The sequence below is a fragment of the Rhamphochromis longiceps genome, linkage group LG1 (assembly GCF_057381845.1).
Source record: "Rhamphochromis longiceps isolate RC_006_pf linkage group LG1, R_longiceps_female_GT1.1, whole genome shotgun sequence".
Lineage (NCBI taxonomy): Eukaryota > Metazoa > Chordata > Actinopteri > Cichliformes > Cichlidae > Rhamphochromis > Rhamphochromis longiceps.
In genome coordinates this window covers 24,876,542-24,898,077 of record NC_140557.1, presented here as the reverse complement: position 1 = coordinate 24,898,077, position 21,536 = coordinate 24,876,542, and the positions used below count along the sequence as shown (strand labels likewise).

The window sequence follows — 21,536 nt, the reverse complement described above, 5'->3', positions numbered from 1 at the left end:
GACTGAACATATACAAGTGTTGTTGTTCATTTGTATACCACATGGTGGCAGCATTGATCTCACTTTGATCTAATTGTCACTGTAGAAGAAATGACTTCACAGTTGACTGTCTTTACTTGTTGGTGAACATACTGACTGTTCACGTAATGCAATGACCAGTGCACCTTTATTACTGGACGTACTAATGTCCTAACTGGAGTAAAGTGTCATCAATAAACGAAAGAAGCAGAACATTTACACAACGTGTTTCACATTGGTAAAAGAAATTTGGAAGAAGGAACAAATTGAAAGCCTTCGCCCAGCCGGATACTGGATGGTGTTGCACCTTTAGTCGATGATGAGGTAATAGAAAGCAGTCCAGTCATTTCTGTTTTTAAAAACAACAAAAAACCCCAAAACATCAAAAAAGCCAAGTACATCGTCACTGCTTTCTTAGTAATTCAGAGGGTAAGTAGCAGCCAGGTGCTGCTAATAAAAAAACCAAAAAAAACCCCACTTGATTTAATTGATCATTGGGAAGTGTGAGTGCTTCTGTAAAAGCATAAGCTTTGCTGGTTTGGACTATTTAGATTTGTTAACACAATGCAGCAAAATTCCCAGGAGTGAGCACCCTGCAAACCAAACCAAAGGAAAAACAAAGCTACATCTCAGACTACACGCGCAGTCAGCACACTGATTATTGAACTTCCTGACAATACAATTAGAAAAAGACTAAAATATGGCTTGTCTGGAAGAGTTGCCAGGATGAAGCCTCTTCTAAAAACATGGCAGCGCAGCTTAGGTTTGCAAAGTTGCATCTGAACAAAACCACAAGACTTCTGAAACTATGTCCTTTGGACAGACAAGACCAAAGTGGAGCTGTTTGGCAGTTGTGCACAACTGGTGAGCACAAATGCCTCATACCAACTGTAAAGCACAGCGAGGGGAGGGGTGATGATCTGGGCTTGTTTTTCAGCCACCATGGACACCTTGGGGGCAGTTCAACCATGAACAATTACATACCAAAGTATTCTAGGACTCAAAGATGAGGCCTTCTGTCCGACAGCTAAAGCTTCAACCAAACTGAGTCATGTAGCAGGGTAATGATCCCAAACACCAGAGTAAATATACACAGTGGCTAAAAAAGAAAAGAATCAGGATGTTACAATGGCCCAAAGTCCAGACCTCGACCTGAAATGCCAGCAAATCTTAATGAACTGCAGCAACTTTGTAAAGAAGAGTGAGCCAAATTCCTCCACAGCGACACGAGCGACTGATAGTCACATACAAAATGATAACTTCAAGTTATTGCTGCTGAAGGTGGTTTTACAGGCTATTGAATCTTAGCCTCTGCTACACTTGCATGCAGTAGCAATGACAAAATGATAGCACTGGTTAAGCATAAAGGACTTGTATGGCAGTCATTTTTGGCAAAGTTGCTGCAGTGCAGTGTAAGGTGCAATATTTTTTTTTTTGCCTTCCAAGTGTGAAGGGAGTACTTTTTGCTTTTTAAGGAGTTTTGAAGAATGTCAAAACATTAGTGGACACTTTGTCCATTTATGGACCAAATACCAATCCCCTCAAAGCTTGTAAAAAGGAAATGTCCTCTGTTGAAATGAGCAGTGACAGACAAAACTTCTCTCGCCTCCAAAATGCTGGCGTAAGAGAGAAAATGTCCGTGTGTCATTTGAGTGAACTGTTTTACAGGAAGCTGATGAAGCAAGCTTAAAGCAGCAACAAGGAAGAGAAAGTTTACTGTCCTCTAACCTTTCAATGGGGAAGTGCTGTCCAGTGGTAGATTGTCTGTCATCGAGCTTTAAGAGGCTGTAATGTTACCTCCAGCTTAATATGGGCATTAAAGGTCGGTTCGGGGTTACTGGTGACCGTTTCTTTGAAACATGAGGAAAGCTACTTGCATGAATATGGCCATTATGCAAATACTGGGGCAAAACAAAGGCAGCATTTCATTCGTAGGAGGAAGTTGTGCGCCAATGCAACTGTGTTGTTATTCACAACACAAAGACAACGTTGCCTGATATGTTTTGTTTTGCACTGGATGAATAAAATGAGAATACGGCAACAGCGTTGTCAGAGGTAGCTGGATCACTGAGCTCTCTAGGAATACACACTCGCTCTGACATGTTGAACACTGGTCATTCGGAGCTCTGGGCTTAAGAGAAGGGATTTTTTAAAAAATGTTTTACTGTGATCTGGTCTTTCGGAAGAGCGAGGTCAGCTCCCCAAAGACATTTTTTCAGTTTGACATGCTCCATCTGTTGAGCATGACAGTTGTGGCTCCGCTGTGACCTATTTAAATACCAGAAGTACAGTAAGATGAGGACAGCGGAGAACCAAACACAATGTGCAGCCTTAACATATTTACCACGAGCTAAAAGACTAAACAGAAGTAGGACAATGTTTACAGAGACGTTATGCCAAAACACATCTCTCACCATAATGACTGAACTGTCGCTGAGACTTGAATTCTTTACGTGTCAAGATGTTAACGCTTTCCCAGTCACCAATAAAACTGGGAATGCAGCAGGAGTCTGCTGTATGTCTCTCTTTTTTTCCCCTTTTTGCCATGATGTTTGGAGCGTCAAATAAGCAAAACCTGTGAGGCTTTAACAAAAGGCCGCATTCAGTCACCAGTGTAGCATGTACCAGGAAGAATTCTGGACCACAAGTAGACAGCTGAATGATGTGGAATTATTTTTAAACTAAAAAGCTTTTATGTTTTTAAATCTGACAAATCTTTAAGTGGCCATAATTAACCTAAGGATGCATGATGGGAAAAATCTGCTGAACATCACTATAGTGTATGACAAGGGCTACAGCTGCAGTTTTTCTTTCTTAAAAACAGGATTTCAGAGTGGCCAAGTGGAAAATCGTGACCCTGGTCTTTGTCAAGAAATCTTAAGAATTCTTAAGGCTTATTGCTTCCTTTGGGTAAAGGGAAAGTACCTCGAGATGTCCTAAGGCTGTTATTTATGGTACTAATTTAAAATTGCTTCTGCCGGTGGTTTCGGAGGACAGGGTTTTTCATGCAAAACTCTTCCCACAAAATTTCAGAGTGCTTATTTGTTCAGCTGGACACATTTAATCATAGCGTGCAGACTACTACTACTCTCTTTGTTAGATTGGCATCTTCTTCCCACACAGTTTTGTACTCAAATTCCCCGTCTGACAAATATGCAAAACTATCCCAAGGCATAGGACCAGAAGAAATGGGGTCATTTGTTTTCATCTCTGCAAATGGTAAAGTTAAAAGACCATCGCTTAATCTCTGAGCTTTGTGATGTTTTACAACACAAAAACTGGTCTTTCTGAGATATAGCACCTGTCTCATAACTGCTGATGTTTTTATAATAACACAGCAAACAGCTTGACCGTTAAACATTGCCAGCCTGCTGCACTGAACAGCCAGTGTTTGTGCAATCTCACAGGAAAGATGCTGACACGAGGAAATTTAAGCTACAAATATGCCACAAAACCACCTCCTTGTCTACATGCAGATCATCTGTTACACTATGACCCCATATTTGGCTGCCTATCTGGGCAACACAGGAAGCACCCAGGAGGAAGAAGTGGGCGGGCCGACGCCTTGCAGATATTGAAGCATCCTATGAGTGAAGCGTGCTGTAACATTATCCAGAGCCCCAACAGACAGGCACAGAAATCAAGCTAAACAGACGGCCTCCAGGCTGATCTGGAATCTGTTTTGACAATCCTCATTTCATCTCTGATCATGACTGTTTTTCAGCTGTGATTCTAGTACATTTATTCAGATGATGAACATTTATGAAGGTTACATTTCCTCGCATGTAATTAAGGACCGTCATAAAATTTTTTGTTTCATACTTTTTTTAAACTGCACTTAAGATTTAAGAACAGTTGTTCTTAAAGCTAAATGCTACTATACTTATGGCAATCCTCTGCTGATGCTGAGCATGTATTGCTTGCGCTGTATTTACAATACAAACCTGGCAACCTACCAAAGGCTGCGTTATTCAATTAATTTAATCAAAGTACGTCAAAGTAGTGGAAAAATTCTTGTATGTTGATTTAAAAAAAAAAAAGGTCTGGGAATCATCCCCTGGTTACCATAAACATGTAATTTTCATGGCAGGCTTTTTATTATTAATGACCAAGTTCACTTTGGACTGAAGTGTTGGTCGAACCGGCAGGCACACACTTCACAAAGAGGATGAACGAGCTAATACTTTCTGAAAATATATATCGGTGCATTTAAATAAAGCAGAATATCATGAAAAGGCAGAAATATTTCAAGCCTTTTATTTTAATTTTGACAATTGTGGCTTATACAATGGGGAGAGACCACAGTCACCAAGAACACCATTGGTAACACACTATCAGTAATGGACTGAAATCTTGCAGCACCCACAAGGTCCCCAGACTTCAGTCCTATAGGAAATCTGTGGAGGGAGCTGACACTTTGAGTAGGGAAGTGTTTTCTCTGGTTCAATAGTGGCTCCGTATGTGACAATATGGAGCCAGGAATGTGACAGTTGCAGCTCCTTTCCTGTCCGTGCCTGCTCTTGGTGCACTAGCAGTCCTTGTGAAGATCTTCCAAGTTTTTCAGTCAACTCTTCTTAACAATCCTCCCAAGGTTGCAGTCATTCCTCTCATTTTCCCTTCCAGTCAACTTTAGTAATATAGCACTCTGACAGCCAGCCAGCTTTGCTTGCATGTACTGAACTAGACTGAAATATGTACAATAGTACAAAACCAGCCTGTAAATAGAAAGATTGATATGAGCCAAGTGAAACACCCAGGAATCCCCTCAGAATCAGTTACTGACAGGAAAAAATTTTTTTGTTGAAACACATTACACCAAGTAAAAAAATAAATAAAAAAGCACTATCTTGCAACTGAAATGGCGGCATAAAGGTTTAAATTAAAGTGACCTTTGTAAAAGTCTTAGACACACTGAGAATAAGACAGTTCAGTGATGGACTTTGAATCAGCTCCTTTCACGTCTTGCCCTTTCCAATAGCCCCTGAGAGAGAGGGAGGGAGAGGGGAGCTGCACTTCTTGTGAAAGGAAACACACTGCAGCAACAGCAGGGGAGGAGGATGCGCCCTCTCTTCCTCTCTATACCCTGCAGCTGATTGATGCTGGCAGCCTTTTACCTTTTAGTTTACCGGCACAGTGCAAGGATCAGCTTTGTCACTGGGAGCTGCACCAATCTCCGGTCTGCTGCTGGGTGCTGAGAGCAGCTCAGCGGAGACTGGCGACATTTACTCCCCCCGCCACACTCCCAAAAAAAGAACTCAGAGCAGATGAGGAGAAAAAGCTTTGTAGTCAGAGATAGGGGGGTAATGTCCTTGAAGACACATAACATGGCCACTGGAGGATCACAGATTTTAATCTCTCTGTCTGTAGCTATACCTGGCTTTTATCCTCCTCCAGACTCTCGATTTGATGAAGGCCAGCTTCCATGTTACCTAGCTGCAGTTTTGAGTTGTGTTTGTCACCCGAGTGCACCTAGAGAAGCGTCTGTAATTGCTTATAACCAAGAGACATTAAAGCCATTCTTAGCTTTTTGCATATTTGTCACAATAAAATGTTTCAGATCATCAAACACATTTTAATATTGGGGAAAGATAACACGAGTAAAGGAAAAAGTTATTCAAACCTACCACAGTCTCAAAAATTACTTTGTCACATATTAAACCCTGTTGTTTTTGTCTAATATTAAAACTTGTTTGATGATGTGAAACATGTAGGTGTGACAAATGTGAGAAATCAACACTAAACAAAACTACAAAACTAGGAAGGGGAGCAGCACACAGTTTTAAATGGCCTCTTGCACATCATAGCTGGCTGTAAAACAATTCAAGCAGTTTAGGAAAGAAGAGAAAACGGGCTTTATGGGGATGTTTATCACATTAGAACAAAGCATTCAGATTATCATATGATAGCATAACTTTGGACTACAGCAGGGGTGTAATTTCCAGCGGGTTTAGGGGGGTTATGACTTTACTCCTTTCAGGTATTACCAGCAAAATAGTTGCATGTTTAATCATCTGGGAATTTACGCAGATTTATTTATTTATTTAGACAGAGATCTTGATTCCCACAATGTTCAGCACAAAGTTACGCTGATGGACTATCGGAGAATTCCGATTGTTCCTGACAGATGAGAATTATTTTGTAATTTTACAGCCAAATACAACAAGTCCAGCAAAAAAGTTCTTTTGAGTTTTTGTGTAATTGTTTTGTTTTTTTTTAAACATTATTATTATTGTGTTACCGTGCTCATATTTGCATCTAATGGCATAGAAGAACAAAAGCTTGTCTCCAGGTTCCATAAGTACATCTTACTGCTGGGAGTTTGTAAGCTGAAACAGGCTTATGTCAGGCTTGTAGAGTCAGAGCCGAGTTCTGACTGGAATGTATTATTCCTTTCATTTCCTGCATCTTACCTTTCTTGTGGTGTATCTGAAATTTATAGTGTACTTGAGCACAAACATGTACTGCCCAGCTAATCTATCACAACTGAAGAGAAAATCGGTTAAAAAAAAAAAAGCTGCAATCCAAATGTCGCATTGTAAAACTGCACGGCAGTACAAAATGAAAGATATCAGTATTAAATTGTTGTGGATTAGAGTTGCGCAATTCGAGAGCGTAGTACAGCTTTCAGATGATGGATTGTGGCAGTGTTTTATTGCTTCTGCCACACTACTGCTCCGGGGAGGGATTTGTGAAAAGGAGTGTTTGTTTTCCTATGAAAGCACCAGCGTACTAACAGAAAAGTTCACTTATACATATACGTATAATGAAACACAACTGCACGTAGAGAGAGCCAAATTCTAAATGTTGGGGATTTAAGGAATGCGAGGACCTTAAATGGATTCGTTCCTTAGTAACACAAACACTTAATGGTGTTAATTATGCTGTTAGGGGGTTAGCAAACACTAAATGTCTGTAGTGAAGCAAGACTCTGCTGATCTGTTACATTAGCCATCAGTGATGGAAAGCCTCCTTAGGCTTATTCAAACAGTCAAGTATTTATTCTACTACCAAGATTAGTGAAGAGATTAAATGGCTAAGATAAAGTTGCAGAAAAAGTGGAGCTTAAGTTGTTTGCTCAACTGCTGTTTCTAAAGTCAAGAATGGAATTAAAACTTTTAAATAAATTACAACTTTTAAATAAACATGGTTAAGGAGTCTTGGATTTCATGCAGACTCATGTAGCAGGTTTGGATTAAGACTACTGTCAGACTAAAGGAAAAATCCAATGGAGAACACCACTGAAAAACAGTGTCATACTAGACTTGTCCCCCTGTGGCTATGACAAAAAAAAACTTGCATACAAACTTTTTGAGTATGGAAATAAACTAGTTTGTTATTGTTTATAGGTCCAAGGTGGTATGTATCTTAAGAAAAAAGAAGAGGATTGTCTCATGCTGAACTGGCTACTTTTAATCTGAGTTAAAAATGGCCTACACCGCTTTATGTAGTTATATAGCTATGCTGTGACCTTGAACTGCATGGGTGGATGGAGGTTTTGACCTTTATACCATTACAAATGCTGAATTTGTTTTGTGACTCACTGTGGACTTTTGGGTCAACAGTGCCTTGCTCAAAATAAGCACTTTTAAAGGGCACTGACCCATCCTAAGGACTATGGAATTAAGCAGTGTTTTTCTGGGTAATTGCCCTTGACTATGTGTTTTGAAGCTGAGAAGGAACTATGTCATAAATTGCCCAAGTTTATAATTGAACTGTTTATAAATGAACTTGCAGGGTCTCTATGTTGCTGTTTAATATATTTGCTTTTTTTTTTTTTAGGGTAAATTAATAAGAAAAGTTCTATTCAATATCAGTCAGTTCACCTGCAGGAGACCATAAAAGGAGTTCTTCGTACTGACAAACACACTTACCTGTAGATGTGTTGAGGGAGGATGACAGTATCAAATTGACTTTTGTTAAGCTACAGCCACAGCTGAACAAGATATTTAACTAATTAACCAGTTATTTATTTGTGAAACCTGCAGCTACAGAAACTTAAGTAAAACAGTCGATATGTTTGTTTTAATTAAGTTATTGTGAGCAAAGCTAACAGTTCTCCTTTCTTTCCATTTCTACTCTGTGCTAAGCTAACCTGTTGCAGGCGTTAGCTTCACGTTTAAAACCGGCCACTTTATTAGGCACTAGCACCAAGTTGGACTCCATGTTTCCTCCAGAACTGTCTTATTTCTTCATGGCATAGATTTAACAAGGTGTTGGAACCATTCCTTAGCACCTTCCTCATTTTGGTCCATGTTAACATGATAGCATCACACAGTTGCTACAGATTTAGCAGCTGTGATATTTCATTCCAGCACATCCTCAAAATCCTCTATTGGACTGAGATTTGGTGACTATGGAGGCCATCTGAGTACAGCAAACTCACTGTTATGTTCAAGAAAGCAGTTTGAGACTATTTAAGCTTTGTGACACGGTACAGCCATCATGCTACATCCCTTTATCACTGCAGTGTATGGTGATAAACAGATGACCATGGTCAGCAGGAATAGGTTATCTTTTTAGACCATTTTCTGAAAACCCCTGATGTTCAGTTTGAACTTCACCAGGTCGTCCTGACCGTGTCTGCATACCCAAATGCACTGAGTTGCTACCATGTGATTGGCTGATTAGATATTTGTGTTAACAAGCAGTTGAATGGGTGTACCTTTCAAAGTAATATTAAAAAGTCTAAGACAGAAAAATACAGTTAGACGATAGAAAACTAATTGATGTCAAACACCTGGTATAGTAATATAGATCTTGTAATACATCAGTATATGAACAGAATATGTCCATTCTGCAAACAGTTTTGTTTGTTTGTTTCAGAGATGTGGTCACATATTTATGCAGATCTGTTGCTTTTCTTTTTATTGCTATTGTCAAAATGTCTTAAGGATTGTGGAGCATTTTGCAGTGTGCTGGTTTTTAGTAGTGGCCATGCTACTTGTTTCAACCTTCAGAAAATAAATGCAGAAAAATTATATGATTACTTCTTCCTGTTGTTTAATGGGGTTTTCTTTTGTTATTGTTAAATGAAAAATCATTTAGGTTTAATGTTACATTTCTCATTTAGGTATTACTTTAGCATGAGCTTAAGCGCCTATAGTATATGTCACAGTATTGATATATATAAAAGCAACAGAGCAGCCGTTAATGTGAAAACTAGCAGCGAAGGAGCTCTAAAATAAACGTTTCAGATAACACAGAGAATGAAAGGAAAATAGTCTTACACGCACCTGAGGGCGATCATTTTTTATACAAGTTCTCACACCAGATCTAAACAAAGACAAACACAGCTTGAATTAATAATTTATGTGTTGTTCTCTCTGTGCGAGCAGTGTGATGTGTCTATATCAGAGGAGCTGAAAGCAGTATTAAAGACGAGCAGGTCACAGCGAGCTAGAAGTAGACACTGTGATAAAGTGTGAAAGATTTAGCACATAGAGGCTGATATGAAAAAAAGCCAGCATGCCTGTTGTATCTCCAGCTCCTCAAATTGGCTAATTTGGCTGGCTTCTCCCTCCTGCGCCGTGTGTATTCATAAGTGTGCGTGCACATTTTTAGCGTGTGGTGACCAAGTTTTCTTACTGAGACAAATTAGTGTGCGTCGAGGGAAATGTGTTTTGGAGGTGTTTTATCACCAAGGACACAGACCACACACACACACACACAGAACGAGAGTTCAGTAACAGAAATAATTGTTAGGCAAAGAAACTCGCCATTGTCTCAGAACATAAAAAGATGGCTTAAATTCAAGTCTTTTAAACGTACGTGTGTGTGTGTGTGTGTGCGTACGTGCTTTCACTCTTTCATATGATTTCAGTCCAAAGCAGAGGATGTAATTTGCCTCTCAGAGCATTTTTCAAGCATATTGTTTCTGCATAATAACAAATTTAAGGGCAGACATGTGGGTCTGATTATCCTAAGCTGTGTGTTTGTTTCATTTTGCTTGAGGACAGTGAGTCCTACGTCCTGTTTCTGGGGATAGCACCAGAGGAAGAGTCGCGGTCTATCCTTCCCTTTTCCTGTCCAGATGGCAGCATCAGCTGACGACAGATACGAGCTTTCTTGTCAATCCTTAGAGCTCTTATGAAGCTTCTTGGTTGCAGAATAGTGCGTGGGAGGTTGGAGAAGCGAGAGTGTGTGTTTATGAAAGAGAGAGAGAATTTGTGCCTATTTGTGTTAATGTATATTTGCTTAGGGAGATTTAAGGAACAAACCCATTATAAGGTACAGTAAACCGTTTCCGATGTTTGTGGGCATCTGACAGATGATTCGCTTTGCTGTTTTTTCCTTTTTTAGTACATTTGTATTCAAGTACACTCTCATACAGCCCACACAATGATTTTTTTGTATTAGACTGGATCCTGGGATAGCTTGGATTTGTGCCTCAGGATCCCACAAGGGAACAGACATTTGATTACTGTACTTGTCAGCCAAACAGAACCACCCCCCCCCCCCCCCCCCATCCTGCCTAGGGGAGATAACAGACCTCATCTGTGTTGGAAAGGACGCTGTGGTCTGCCTGATCAGCGAACAAGCTCTCGTTCTGGTTCATTCACATTTAGCAAAACTAAACACTAAAGGAGAAGCCAGGGAGCTGAAATCTTAAACATAGAGTAAATTATTTATAGAGGTGTGCTTGACGGACCTCTTTAAAAATGAGAATGTGGCATCATTCGATTGGGCTGAAATTGCGTTTTGTTTGCATAAATCAGATAACTCATAATGGGGTTTGAAATCAAGACACCATCTTTGTATTTTAGCACATCTCGCGTGTTCGGTGATGTCAGCCTTTTCCAGGAAACACGACTCGGAGGGAGATTACGTCTGATATTCTGCAGTGTGCAACAGCTCATCGCTCTCTTCTCCATTTAGTGACCTTTGAAAGTTTGCTTTGTTCACGTCACATTTAATGTTAATAACAATACTGCTGCAACCTTATTCGGGTCCGGTTTTCATCAAACCTCTTGTATCAGGCTACCGAGGTCAGCACCCGCTCAGCAGGGGAGGTGTGTTTGGTCTTTGATGTGCCCACACTTGTAAAAGTATTCGCAAGTAATGTTATAGATGATTAGGATGCTGGATAAAATTATCAATTTATTTTGATACTGTGGATCCGATGAGAAAGAAACCTTGGTTGGAAGACGTAATACACTTAAGTTAACAGGATGAGGAGTTCAATCTTGTTACACTGTCAGACTTTATTGGATGCACCAGAGAAAACATCTACAGCAATGTATGCACAGTCAGTCTGAAGGAATTCAGCATAACCAGTAAAAACAAAAACCCCATGAAAGGAATTCACTGTCAATGCACGAAATAGACATGAGAGTTACAGGAAGAACACAAGAAGAGGTGCATTAGAGTATTTACAGCGCATGTGCATGGTTAAGGTGTTCAGCAGTATAGCCTAGTAGCGAGAATATATCAGCCCAGATCACTAAAGATGAGAAAAAACAGGAGCTCCTAACATGTCTGCAGTCCCATGGAGCAATTTATGACATTTACTTAAGAACAACGCAGGCTTTGTGAAAATCAGGAAGGCCAAACTGGAGCATAAAAATACCCTAACCAAGACCCAGGGCCATCAGAAAGGTCGCTGTCTTTGTTTGTTAAGCAGCCAGCAAAGAAAATAGCAGAAAGTTCATTCTAGCTGCACCCTGACCCAACTGCACAGAGCAGAGAGCCACAGAAACAGAGAACACAGAAACCGAAGTTGACAAATCGACAGTTTTTGGATGGAAATGCAACTACTGTAACCTTGTAACCTATTCATTTCTCCCCGGGTCAACCGTACGCACTCCTGCCAGTTCACCGGGAGAAGATATACTCGGTGTAGCTGGTCCACAGCTTGTCCTCTCCGGGGTCATTACTGCCGTATGAGCAGGTCCCGGTGGAGTTACAGGCCACCATGTGGAAACCAGCCTCGGCCAGCCGGTCAAACGCCTGCTCCAGAAAGTTGTACTTGAGGTAATACCTGGAGGTGTACTTGTCAGGTGGTCTGTCCGGGTCGCGGCTTTCGTTCAGGGTTTCCCCAAACACCTCCTTAGCCAGCGAAATTTTGCTGCACACGGTTATTCTGGCCACCCTGCGGAACTTGGCGTCCGCCTGGATGTCTCTCCCGATGGTGTAGCTGCCTCTGTAGCCGATGGTTATGTAGCCGGAAGTGGCTCCGGGGGACCGCAGGGTTCGGTCCGAGGAAGAAGAGGTGACCGGGCTGCAGAGCTCAGCCTCCTCCGGCTCCCCGCTGTCCTCCGTGTACGAGCTGTCTTTGCTCACCGTCGCCAGGCGCCTCGACAGCTCGGGCAGCTGGAAAAAGTCCGCTTCTTTCTGCAGCCTCCGCCTCTCTTTGAAAAACTCCGGCAGGGAAAGCTCGGAGTCCCGTAGATAATCCAAAATGTACCGGAAGAGAAAGCCGTCCCGGTCGAAGAAGAAGCGGCCCTTGCTGTCTTTCGGCAGGGCGGCCGGGGAGCTCTGAGTGAACTTGGTCCACAAGAGAGAGTTGGGCACCGCAGTGAGAGTTTCAAGACGGGTCACATACACCTGGCCGCCCACGTTTAGCTCCACTATCTCAGGAAAAGTTGAACTTTGGCTGTCGGTTAGTGCCATCTCTCTCACTCTCTCCCCCTTCTGTCTCTCTCAGTCTGTCTGTGTCGCTTTTAGGCGACCTAACAAGGAAGGATAGTTGGGGAGTATCCTCACTGTACAGAAATGTTTATATTGGTTTGGCTGTGTGGGAGGAGAAGGAAAAGGATGGCCAACAGAGACATTAACTGTTCGGCGGAAAGCTCTGAAAAAACAGAATGCTGCTTTTAAGGTCTGCATGTAAGCCTCGACTTCCTAGATTCATATCTATCTGTGATATTCTAGCAGGGGTGCAAAGTGACACAGTTTATTTGTTTAACACCGATCTTAATCTCTGAAGCAACAAGTTTTTTTTTCTTCTATTTTCTACTTGTTCTTTGTTTAACTGGGAGCGAATGACTTGAGATAAACCCTTTTTGCAAGTGTTTTCCACCCAAGATAAGCAACAAGAAGTCAAGAAGCAGAGTAAAATACAGAAATCTCCTAGAGTGTATAAAGATCAGTATAGTCATCTTTTAAACCCCTACTGGCCTGTAGGCTTGCATTCTGAAGCCTCGATTTTAGCACCGAGGCAGATTCGATTTGTTGAAGCCAAGCCTGGCTGTATTTGAAAGAAAGCGTAAAGCATACTAACAGTTAACATTGGAAGGCTTGATTTGCTGCAAGTGTGCATGGTACAGGCTCAGACTTGCCAGCTGTTGCAAAGTAACACCAAAGCTGCAGTACAGACTTCTTAGACTGTCTGTTAGCACAAATTAGTATATTTGACATATTTAGTTACAATACATAAAAAATAAATAATAATAACAAGCCCAAAGGCAGCAAAATGAAAAACACAGTGAAGCAGTCCAGTTGAGTCCAGCACTTGTCAGTGGCAAGGGCTCCAATAATGCAAATTTTAAGCCTTAATGCAACTCAGACCTTGATACTGTTATCTGAGGTAGAGAATTTGGCACAGAGACTTAAAAGTGCAATTTGTACCAGGCTGTAAACATGTGTATTTGGCTCTAAAGTTTGCTGTTTTAACATAAAAGTCTGCAGGGACTGCCTTTTTTGAGTTTTTTTAAAGTAAGTAAGTAAGTTTTATTTATATAGCAACTTTCAAGACAAAGATCACAAAGTGCTTTATAAAAAAAAAAAAACTGAGTTTTTGGTGCTTTCACACGGTTATTTTTTTAACCCTTGAAGGGGTAGTGATAATCAGGAAAAACTCTACACCCTTCCACCCCCACCCCGTCAGTGTGATTGGACTATAACACTGTTAATCTTACGATGCCCAACACCGTTGGATGAGAGCATGGGTAGGGCCAGTATGAATGGAAATGAGTACATCAACTCAGCAGTACTTTGTGCATAGTTTAATTATTTCTGTTTTGCTACTTTCTGCTTTTACACCCTTATGCCCCCCTTATTTATTTTAAAGCTTTAGTCGCTTATTCTTTTTGCACATTAATTGCATGATTACAGATCAATCAATCGCATATAGCACCATTTAAGATAAAAAGTGTCATTCTGTATAATGAGTGTGTTTACGTTAAGTACTTTAAATCTATTTTGAATGTACAACTTGTGCATTATTAAGCTACTTAAGTAGAATTGTACATTTTATGTTTCAAGTATAAGTCTAAATACTATTTCCACTTTGCAGAATAATAATCCATCTTATTTCTTATGAAATATTCTGATTTGCTACTCCCTCACCCCCATTTCTGTTGCTTCTTCCATGCCGCCCAATTTAAAAAAGTCTGGAAGCACCCCTGCCTTCAGCTTGTATCGCTGATTTTACAACTGATCCCAAGCAGAGAAAGCAGCATATTTAGATGCTTGTTTAACTTCCAGTAGACCTGTAAAACGGTGTACGCTAATCATCTTTCAAACATAAAAGGGAAGCAATATTTTTTTTAAAAACCCTTTTATTTTATTAACGCTACGCAAACAAAATATTATGTCTTACAAGATTTGCCTTAGGCATCGTGCAGGTGAATGAATGGTGAATGTTGTGATCACCTGCTCTAATGCCTTTGCAGCTCACACACTGCTTTAAGTATTGTAAGTTAAAAATGTTTTGATATCTCTGACAACATTCAGAAAGGCCAGGATAAAACTTATTTTTATATGTGCAAGCAGTATGCTTAGCTGGGACCGCATGCTCCAGTGGTTTTCATACCCCATCATTGAGAACCAGCAGCAGACAAGTTGTTTTTATGAACAAGTTATTATGACATCTACAACAGCCCTCTGACTCCATTATGTTTACATGGAGCTCAACAGTATTAATAACACTTTATTTAATCTGTCACATAAAGTAAGTGGCATGATTACAAAAAGCTACGATAACTGTAAACAGTTTGACCCGAGGCTTCTGCCCAAGCACTTGTTTTTCCTGTTTTTTGCTTATTAATGGCCTCTTGTTGATGTTGGCTCAAAAGCTGCACTCACAAAATAAGTTCAACAGCTTTTGTAGTTTCATAAGAGCTGGATTCATCTGCAGGAAGCCTATGTAATGTAACTTTAATATATTTAAATATGTCTTGTAATTATTATATGTAAATTTGATGTTTAAAAAATATGATTTCATTAAAAGCATTGTTCAAATGAGTGGTGCTTGTGGCTGTAGTTTGTAGATTTCTTGTCATAGAAGAACTTTCTCCTCTGGACTCTGCAGAATTTAAAGTTATCTACAGACCTCCCCAGTTAAGAAATTGAAGCAAAACAGGAAAGGTCTACATTGATGAACGATCCTTGAATTGGTTCCAAAATGAGACAGTTTATTTGTGCCTGGGGTCTTGGTGTGTTCACTACCAGACTAAAAGTAGAATTAAGCAGGAATTCAATATAAATGATGTACCAACATAAGCCCAAACGCTGCACTGATTTCAGCTTAGGACCAAAGACCTCTTTGATGTAGTCTCGAAGCATGCCGAAGGCTGTATCCATATTTCAGTCCACCCTCCATTATTACTTCAGAGGACGACCACTGACACTATTGCACATAGTCTTAGAAGAAGATGTAATTGGTCTGTTATCTCAGATAATGAATTTTGTTTGACACACAAACTGTTCATAGGAGAGACTGCTGATTCAGATCAACCTGTGCTGCTGAAAAGAACCGTTGTCATAAAGTTTCTTGGGAATAAGCAACATCTGAGAGAGAGCACAAAGATTCAGAAATATGATGCACATAATGTACAGTATCAAGACCAGTTGAGATAATGTTGCACTAAATTTTGTTTTACATAAATGTTATGTAGCATGAAACATAGATTTCAGGTTTTCATACATGAAAACATGAAATTCTACCATCAGCTTTCTAAACAAACTACTACTTTTGAATACAGCTCTCTAAGTGTCCGGCTCTTGCTGCTGAGAGCACATGAGCTTTCCTGGCTCTTAAAGTTCTTGATTTTACAGGAAAAGCTTCATTTTGTCACCCTACTTTCTCTAAAGCCAGTTTCAAACTCTGGACTAGAGTGACATCTAGTGGACAGTTAGAGAAGAAGCGGTTCATCTTGATTTTCTTGCTCATTGTAGCTGTGGGGTTAAGCAAAATGGGTTCAAGGTGTTTAGATGCAGTTACATCAGCAGTTATTACGTCTTTCTACCATCTTTGTCCTGTTAGACCCACATGTCCAAAATCAGATTTTTATTCTAACACCATAAAGAAGGATTGAGGAATGTGCCTAATTAGATGACGCGATTAATTCTTCCATTTTCTTCTGCTATTGCAATTCAGGGCCAACACAGAACCATTCACAAATTAACATTAATTCCAGTAACCGCATGTCTTTGGACTGTGGACCCTGGAGTACAAAGAATATGCTTACCACACGGAAATGCTCTGGCTAGATGGTGGATTTGACCCAGGACGTTCTTGCTGTGAGGTAATAATGCTAAACACCATGCTTTAGTGGTGACTGGGTGGTAGGGTAATCATCTTTAATATAAGTACCCTAAATATTTGAACAAATATAACCACATTTTATGAAAAGAACAATATTTATTAATATTTGAAACACACTTAACTTGGGACACAGGAATGATTGTAGAAAAGTTTTCTTCAACAACTGCAATACACATGTATATTTTCAAAAGGTGACATCTCTGGCCCCTTTCTGGCCCCGACACAGTTGACTACAACACTTTCTTCTGGATTAAGCATCTCATATTCTCTTATTCATCTCTTATTCTGTGTTTCTCTTCATCCACCAGGATTGATTTTCAGTACTGGAGGGCTGAAAATGGACTTTCCCACCCCGTTCATGAGTGAGGTATGAAAAACATATGAAGCTAATTTTGTTAAGCACAGTGTTATTGTGAATTGCCCCTACTTAAAATGAATTCAATTGGGCTGAATTAAATTTCTTTAAAACATAACAACATCGTCCCCTTCAGAAAGCCAGCATGATTGTAGCTAAAAGAGCCTGCAATCACCATCTCTCCCCTTGTTTAGGGTTTGGCTATGTGACAGGATTGCACGTTTGTGTATTGAAGAGGTTCGCTATCATCTGGCTGACACTTTTGAATTTGTTGAAATCTCTGACCCTTTCCTCAATCATATTAACAGTGATTCAACATAATCTGTAACCCATTTGACTGCACTTTGTGTTTATGTGAAACTACACCTCTGCCGGATACTGATTCCTTCCTGGACTTGTTCCCCATATCTTCTGGGCTCAGTGAACTCCCTGTCTAACTTCACACAGAAGATTATTTGCTTTAGACTCTAGCATTTCTCTTGAACTTTTGATTTGGACTGACTAAGCAGTCTTTCTCTTTGCTTAGATGTTGTTGTTTTTTCACCCTTTGTCTGCTGTGATTTTATGGTAATTTGAAACATAAAATCTTATAACTAAACAGGGAGAACCATGAGAAAAAGTGTTTTTTAAGAGTAATCTGGCAAAGAGGATAGCAGAAATTGCAACAATAAAGATGTTTTAGATGGCCTAAAAGAAGTAACGTATTTTACCAAAATAAATAAGACATTACAGGCTCTGTAACGGATCCGCGACCCGGGTCCGGATCGGAGTCCACTTGCACAGCGAGTTTGGAACAGATCATGACTGGACCCGATTTGGATCGGTCGCTTCCCAGCTCATCTAGCCCGGATCCTTTGGATCCGTTGTTGATTATAAGCTAGAATGATGCCCGCTAATGTTTGGCTCGAGTCTCCTAAAACCACGCTTTCCCTCTGAGAAACAGTTTCATTACACTTTAATACCGTATTTAAATGACCGTGGTCTTCCCTCATTCTCATATACGTCACAATTTTCTCACAGCAAAATCAAACAAATTAGTGACAGTGAATATGGAAAAGTTTCCTTCATTCACTGCAACACACCTTTGCACATGGGCTCGTGAGCGCATGTGTTGTGCTGTATGAATTTTGACAATATGATGCGGTGTTTATAAAGGGACTGAGAAGGAAAGGTAAATTTCGAGCAAATTTCATTAAAAAAAAACAAAACAGATCTACGCTCACACCTTTGCGCGTGCGCACACGAAGTGCTGCTCTTATGGAACGCGCGTGCGTCATATTCGATTTGTGCATGTGTCTGTTTGTAACGTCGCTGAAAAAGCTGCGGTTTGAAATTTTTCTTCTGCACCTAAATTTTCTGGTTCAGATGAGTTCAGTGAGAAGCGCTAAACGTCCAAATTTACGGAAAAGCACACTTAGCGATTCAGTTTCTTCAACTTTCGTTTTAAGTGAAGGTAAGTGCAATCTTTAGACTAAAAATCAGCAAGTACAAAAACAGAGTATGTTTTGGCTTCACATCTTACTTTTAATATATGTGTTTCAAATCTAAACATTTTAAAAATGATATCCAGTTGATTATGTCAGAAAAGCACTTTTTAGTAGCTACATTCTACTGTAAAGGTGATTTTACTGCTTACCTGTTAGACGCAGCTTGTCTGATAAAAATTGATTTCCTTTTGTATATTAACTATAAAAACAAAGAGTTTTTAATTCTTAAAGACCCTTTTATACGATTTTAGGCCAAATTCTTTTAGTTGCTTTGAGCTTTTCTTTACCGCTGTGGTGATTTCCTCTTTTTCTGAATTTTAAAAACTACATTGTGAACAAACAAACTGACATTTGAAAGAGATTTTTTGCAAGAAAAACAAGAAAATGTTGTGATCTGTTGCTATGATATGAATCATAACAATATGACGCTGGAAAAATAAAATTCTGTATTAAGAGCGGATTTCATATATGGGTGTGATTCAAATATAATTCTGTTCATTAAAAACAAAACAAGCTGGCACCGTGAAGTTTATATCTAAGAGAATCTGCACTGATTTGCACAGAGTTGCTTCTGATGGAAACATGCTCAAATCATAGTTATGAAGTCTGATAAGCTTTGTGTTAGAGACTCACTTAACCCCATGTTTCCCTTTCATTTTACAGCCATGTTGAGAAGAAGCCAAAGACTTCAGTCTAACGGCTATTACGGACAAGGAGAGCCGTTAATCTCCTACAAGGAGACTTTACACAGGTTAGTGCTGGTCTACATGTTCTTTGTTGTCATCCACTGACATAGATGCAGGTTTTGTAATCATAATCCATTTTATTCTTCCATGTACATTTTTTCTTACATGATTTTGTTTTTTCTGTGCAGAGTTTCCAAAAGGCGACGGCCCCGTCCAATCCCTGACAATATTGACCAAGACACAGTTGAATACAACACTGTTGACTGTGACACTGTGGACTACAACTACGATGACCGTGACACTGTGGACTACACCACTGATGATTTTATTGACTACAGTAGTGGCAGCAGCAGAGGTCTCTTTAGAGCCATCAAGGCATTGGGACTTTTGGTCCTCATGCTGGCCTTGTGTTTTGGTAAATGATCTCCTTCCACAAACAATTACAGTCTTTCTAGTACTATGTGCTTTTCTTCTGGATTAAGCTTCTCTTTTTATTCTGTGTTTCTCTTCATGCACCAGGATTGATTTTCAGTATTGGAGGGCTGAAAATGGACTTTTCCACCCCGTTCATGAGTGAGGTATAAAAAACATATGAAGCTCATAATATATTCCCTGAAAATTAATCAGATGACAGTTTATTATTATATATATATATTTTAACACGAATGGTTCTTCTCATTTGCAGTACTTAATGAATAGACATGAACAGGTGGAAAGGAAGGTACAAGAGCTGCAAAGGGAGTTAATGGACTTAAGAAAAAGAATTGACTTCCTTCTTCCAGTTGGGGACAGGATGCCCAACTTTGCTCTGGAGGAACTGGGTAAGACATGAAATCGGATCAGAATTCACGTAAGAATTTCTTTGTTGTTGTTTTGCGATTCCTTTCTCACTCTGTGTTTTTGTCTACAGGAGCAAAGATTGTTAAAGAACAGTCTTCAGCATCCTACCTTTCAGAACAGGGTGGATTGAAGCTGTGGGGGCTTACATTGATACCCGCAAAACCACCCTGTGTAAGCTCAAGAGTCGTTATTCAGGTATAATCTACTTTCACAAAAAAACAAGATACTATCTCACACATCTGCATGATTTAATAGTCAAACACTAGCGGTCCAAACTGAACTCTGTTTTTGTTTCCTTTTCTCTGTAGGGTCGAGCACCCATGCTCCCAGCAGTGTGTTGGAGTTTTGCGGGTTCCCAGGGACATTTAACAATTAAGCTGTCACACAGCATCGCCATCAGTCATGTGACACTGGGTCACATTTCTAAGATGGTGTCACCATCTGGAAAGGTCTCCAGTGCTCCCAGGATGTTTTCAGTGTTTGTAAGTCACAGATTTCCACTGCACCACTGTTCAACTGTTGCATTTTACATATGTGTATATAGAGAACAACTTTATCTGTATTTATTTCTGTCTTTTCAGGGAAAGAGAGCATTAGACGACAGTGGTGTCCACCTGGGAACATTCGTCTATGATGAAAATGGAGATCCACTCCAAACATTCAGGATACCCGTGAGTACACTGTGCCATTATACACATGCACATAGACTTTTCTATCCAGAGTACTTAGAGGTTAGCTCCCCTTGCTATCTGTATATCCTCCCTCATAATAATCACAGTATTCCTAAATTTACCATCCTTTCAAGAGTCAAGAAAACTATTATGCAACTAACCCATCTGGTTTTTGTTTTGTCTCTCAGGACGACAAAGTAGACGTCATTCGCTTCATTACGCTGCATGTGTTGAACAACTGGGGCAATCGTGAGTATTCCTGTCTGTACAAGTTCCGAGTTCATGGAAAGCTGGCATAACTAGCTTCCCACGAACTCCATCTATAAAAGAAAAGAGAGGAAAAATGTGAAAGTGAATCAGACTGCAACACATATTTAAATAATTGTACTTGGAAAAAATTTTCAATTTAACCCATTTTTTTCCTCCAGCGAATGTCCATCCTACCAGGTAAGACATGTCTGATTAAGATGTTTACAGTCTGATTCACCTCACCCCCAACCAGCCGTGGCAGAGGGCTTGCCCCTCCCTGAGCCTGGCTCTGCCAGAGGTTTCTTCCTGTTAAAAGGGAGTTTTTCCTCTCCACTGTTGCCAAGTGCTTGCTCAAAGGGGATCATCTGATTGTTGGGGTTTTTCTTCTCTTATATTGTAGGGTTTTTACTCTACATATACAGTGCTTAACAAATTTATTACATCACCTGTCATAGAAATAAGAACACCCCAAATTCTTACATTAGGTGATGTTCAACTAACTTTGTTAAGCACTGTGTTATTGTGAATTGGCCCTCAAATGGAACTCATTTGGACTGAATTAAATTTCTTGTAAAACATAAAAATTCTCTAAATTGTCTCCACTGGAAATTTAGAGATATTTTTAAAATAACAAGAATAAAATTTTAAGAAAATATTTTTCATGTCTTTTGGTATTCTTAATTGTAAGAGTATATTAAACAAGCGTGATAACACTATGGCCAGAGGATTTAAATTTTGAAAATG

The 21,536-nt window shown here is 39.8% G+C and overlaps 2 protein-coding genes across 3 annotated transcripts; one reads left to right on the top strand and one right to left on the bottom strand.

The window, feature by feature from the left end:
* Nucleotides 1-10,154: 10,154 nt before the first annotated feature.
* Nucleotides 10,155-21,381, top strand: LOC146678789 (SUN domain-containing protein 3-like). Of its 2 annotated transcripts, none has more exons than XM_085403049.1 (10): nt 10,155-10,245; nt 16,813-16,871; nt 19,010-19,097; nt 19,221-19,447; nt 19,552-19,610; nt 19,718-19,853; nt 19,943-20,067; nt 20,181-20,354; nt 20,454-20,543; nt 20,732-21,381. In XM_085403049.1, the coding sequence occupies exons 3-10, from the start codon at nt 19,012-19,014 to the stop codon at nt 20,840-20,842; spliced, it is 1,008 nt and encodes a 335-aa protein (XP_085259175.1). In that variant the 5' UTR covers nt 10,155-10,245; nt 16,813-16,871; nt 19,010-19,011; the 3' UTR covers nt 20,843-21,381. The 2 variants fall into 2 exon arrangements, with proteins under 2 accessions (XP_085259175.1, XP_085259166.1); XM_085403040.1 differs by lacking the exon at nt 10,155-10,245 and adding an exon at nt 16,343-16,484.
* Nucleotides 11,202-12,780, bottom strand: LOC146678790 (BTB/POZ domain-containing protein KCTD12-like). The gene has a single exon (XM_085403061.1). The coding sequence runs from the start codon at nt 12,625-12,627 to the stop codon at nt 11,830-11,832; it is 798 nt and encodes a 265-aa protein (XP_085259187.1). The 5' UTR covers nt 12,628-12,780; the 3' UTR covers nt 11,202-11,829.
* Nucleotides 21,382-21,536: the final 155 nt, after the last annotated feature.

Coding starts and splice junctions, on each gene's coding strand:
- LOC146678790 (XM_085403061.1), bottom strand. CDS start 12,627: ATGGCACTAACCGACAGCCAAAGTTCAACTTTTCCTGAGATAGTGGAG.
- LOC146678789 (XM_085403049.1), top strand. CDS start 19,012: ATGTTGAGAAGAAGCCAAAGACTTCAGTCTAACGGCTATTACGGACAA. Junction 20,068..20,180: donor GCTCAAGAGTCGTTATTCAG/GTATAATCTACT, acceptor TTTTCTCTGTAG/GGTCGAGCACCCATGCTCCC. Junction 20,355..20,453: donor CCAGGATGTTTTCAGTGTTT/GTAAGTCACAGA, acceptor CTGTCTTTTCAG/GGAAAGAGAGCATTAGACGA.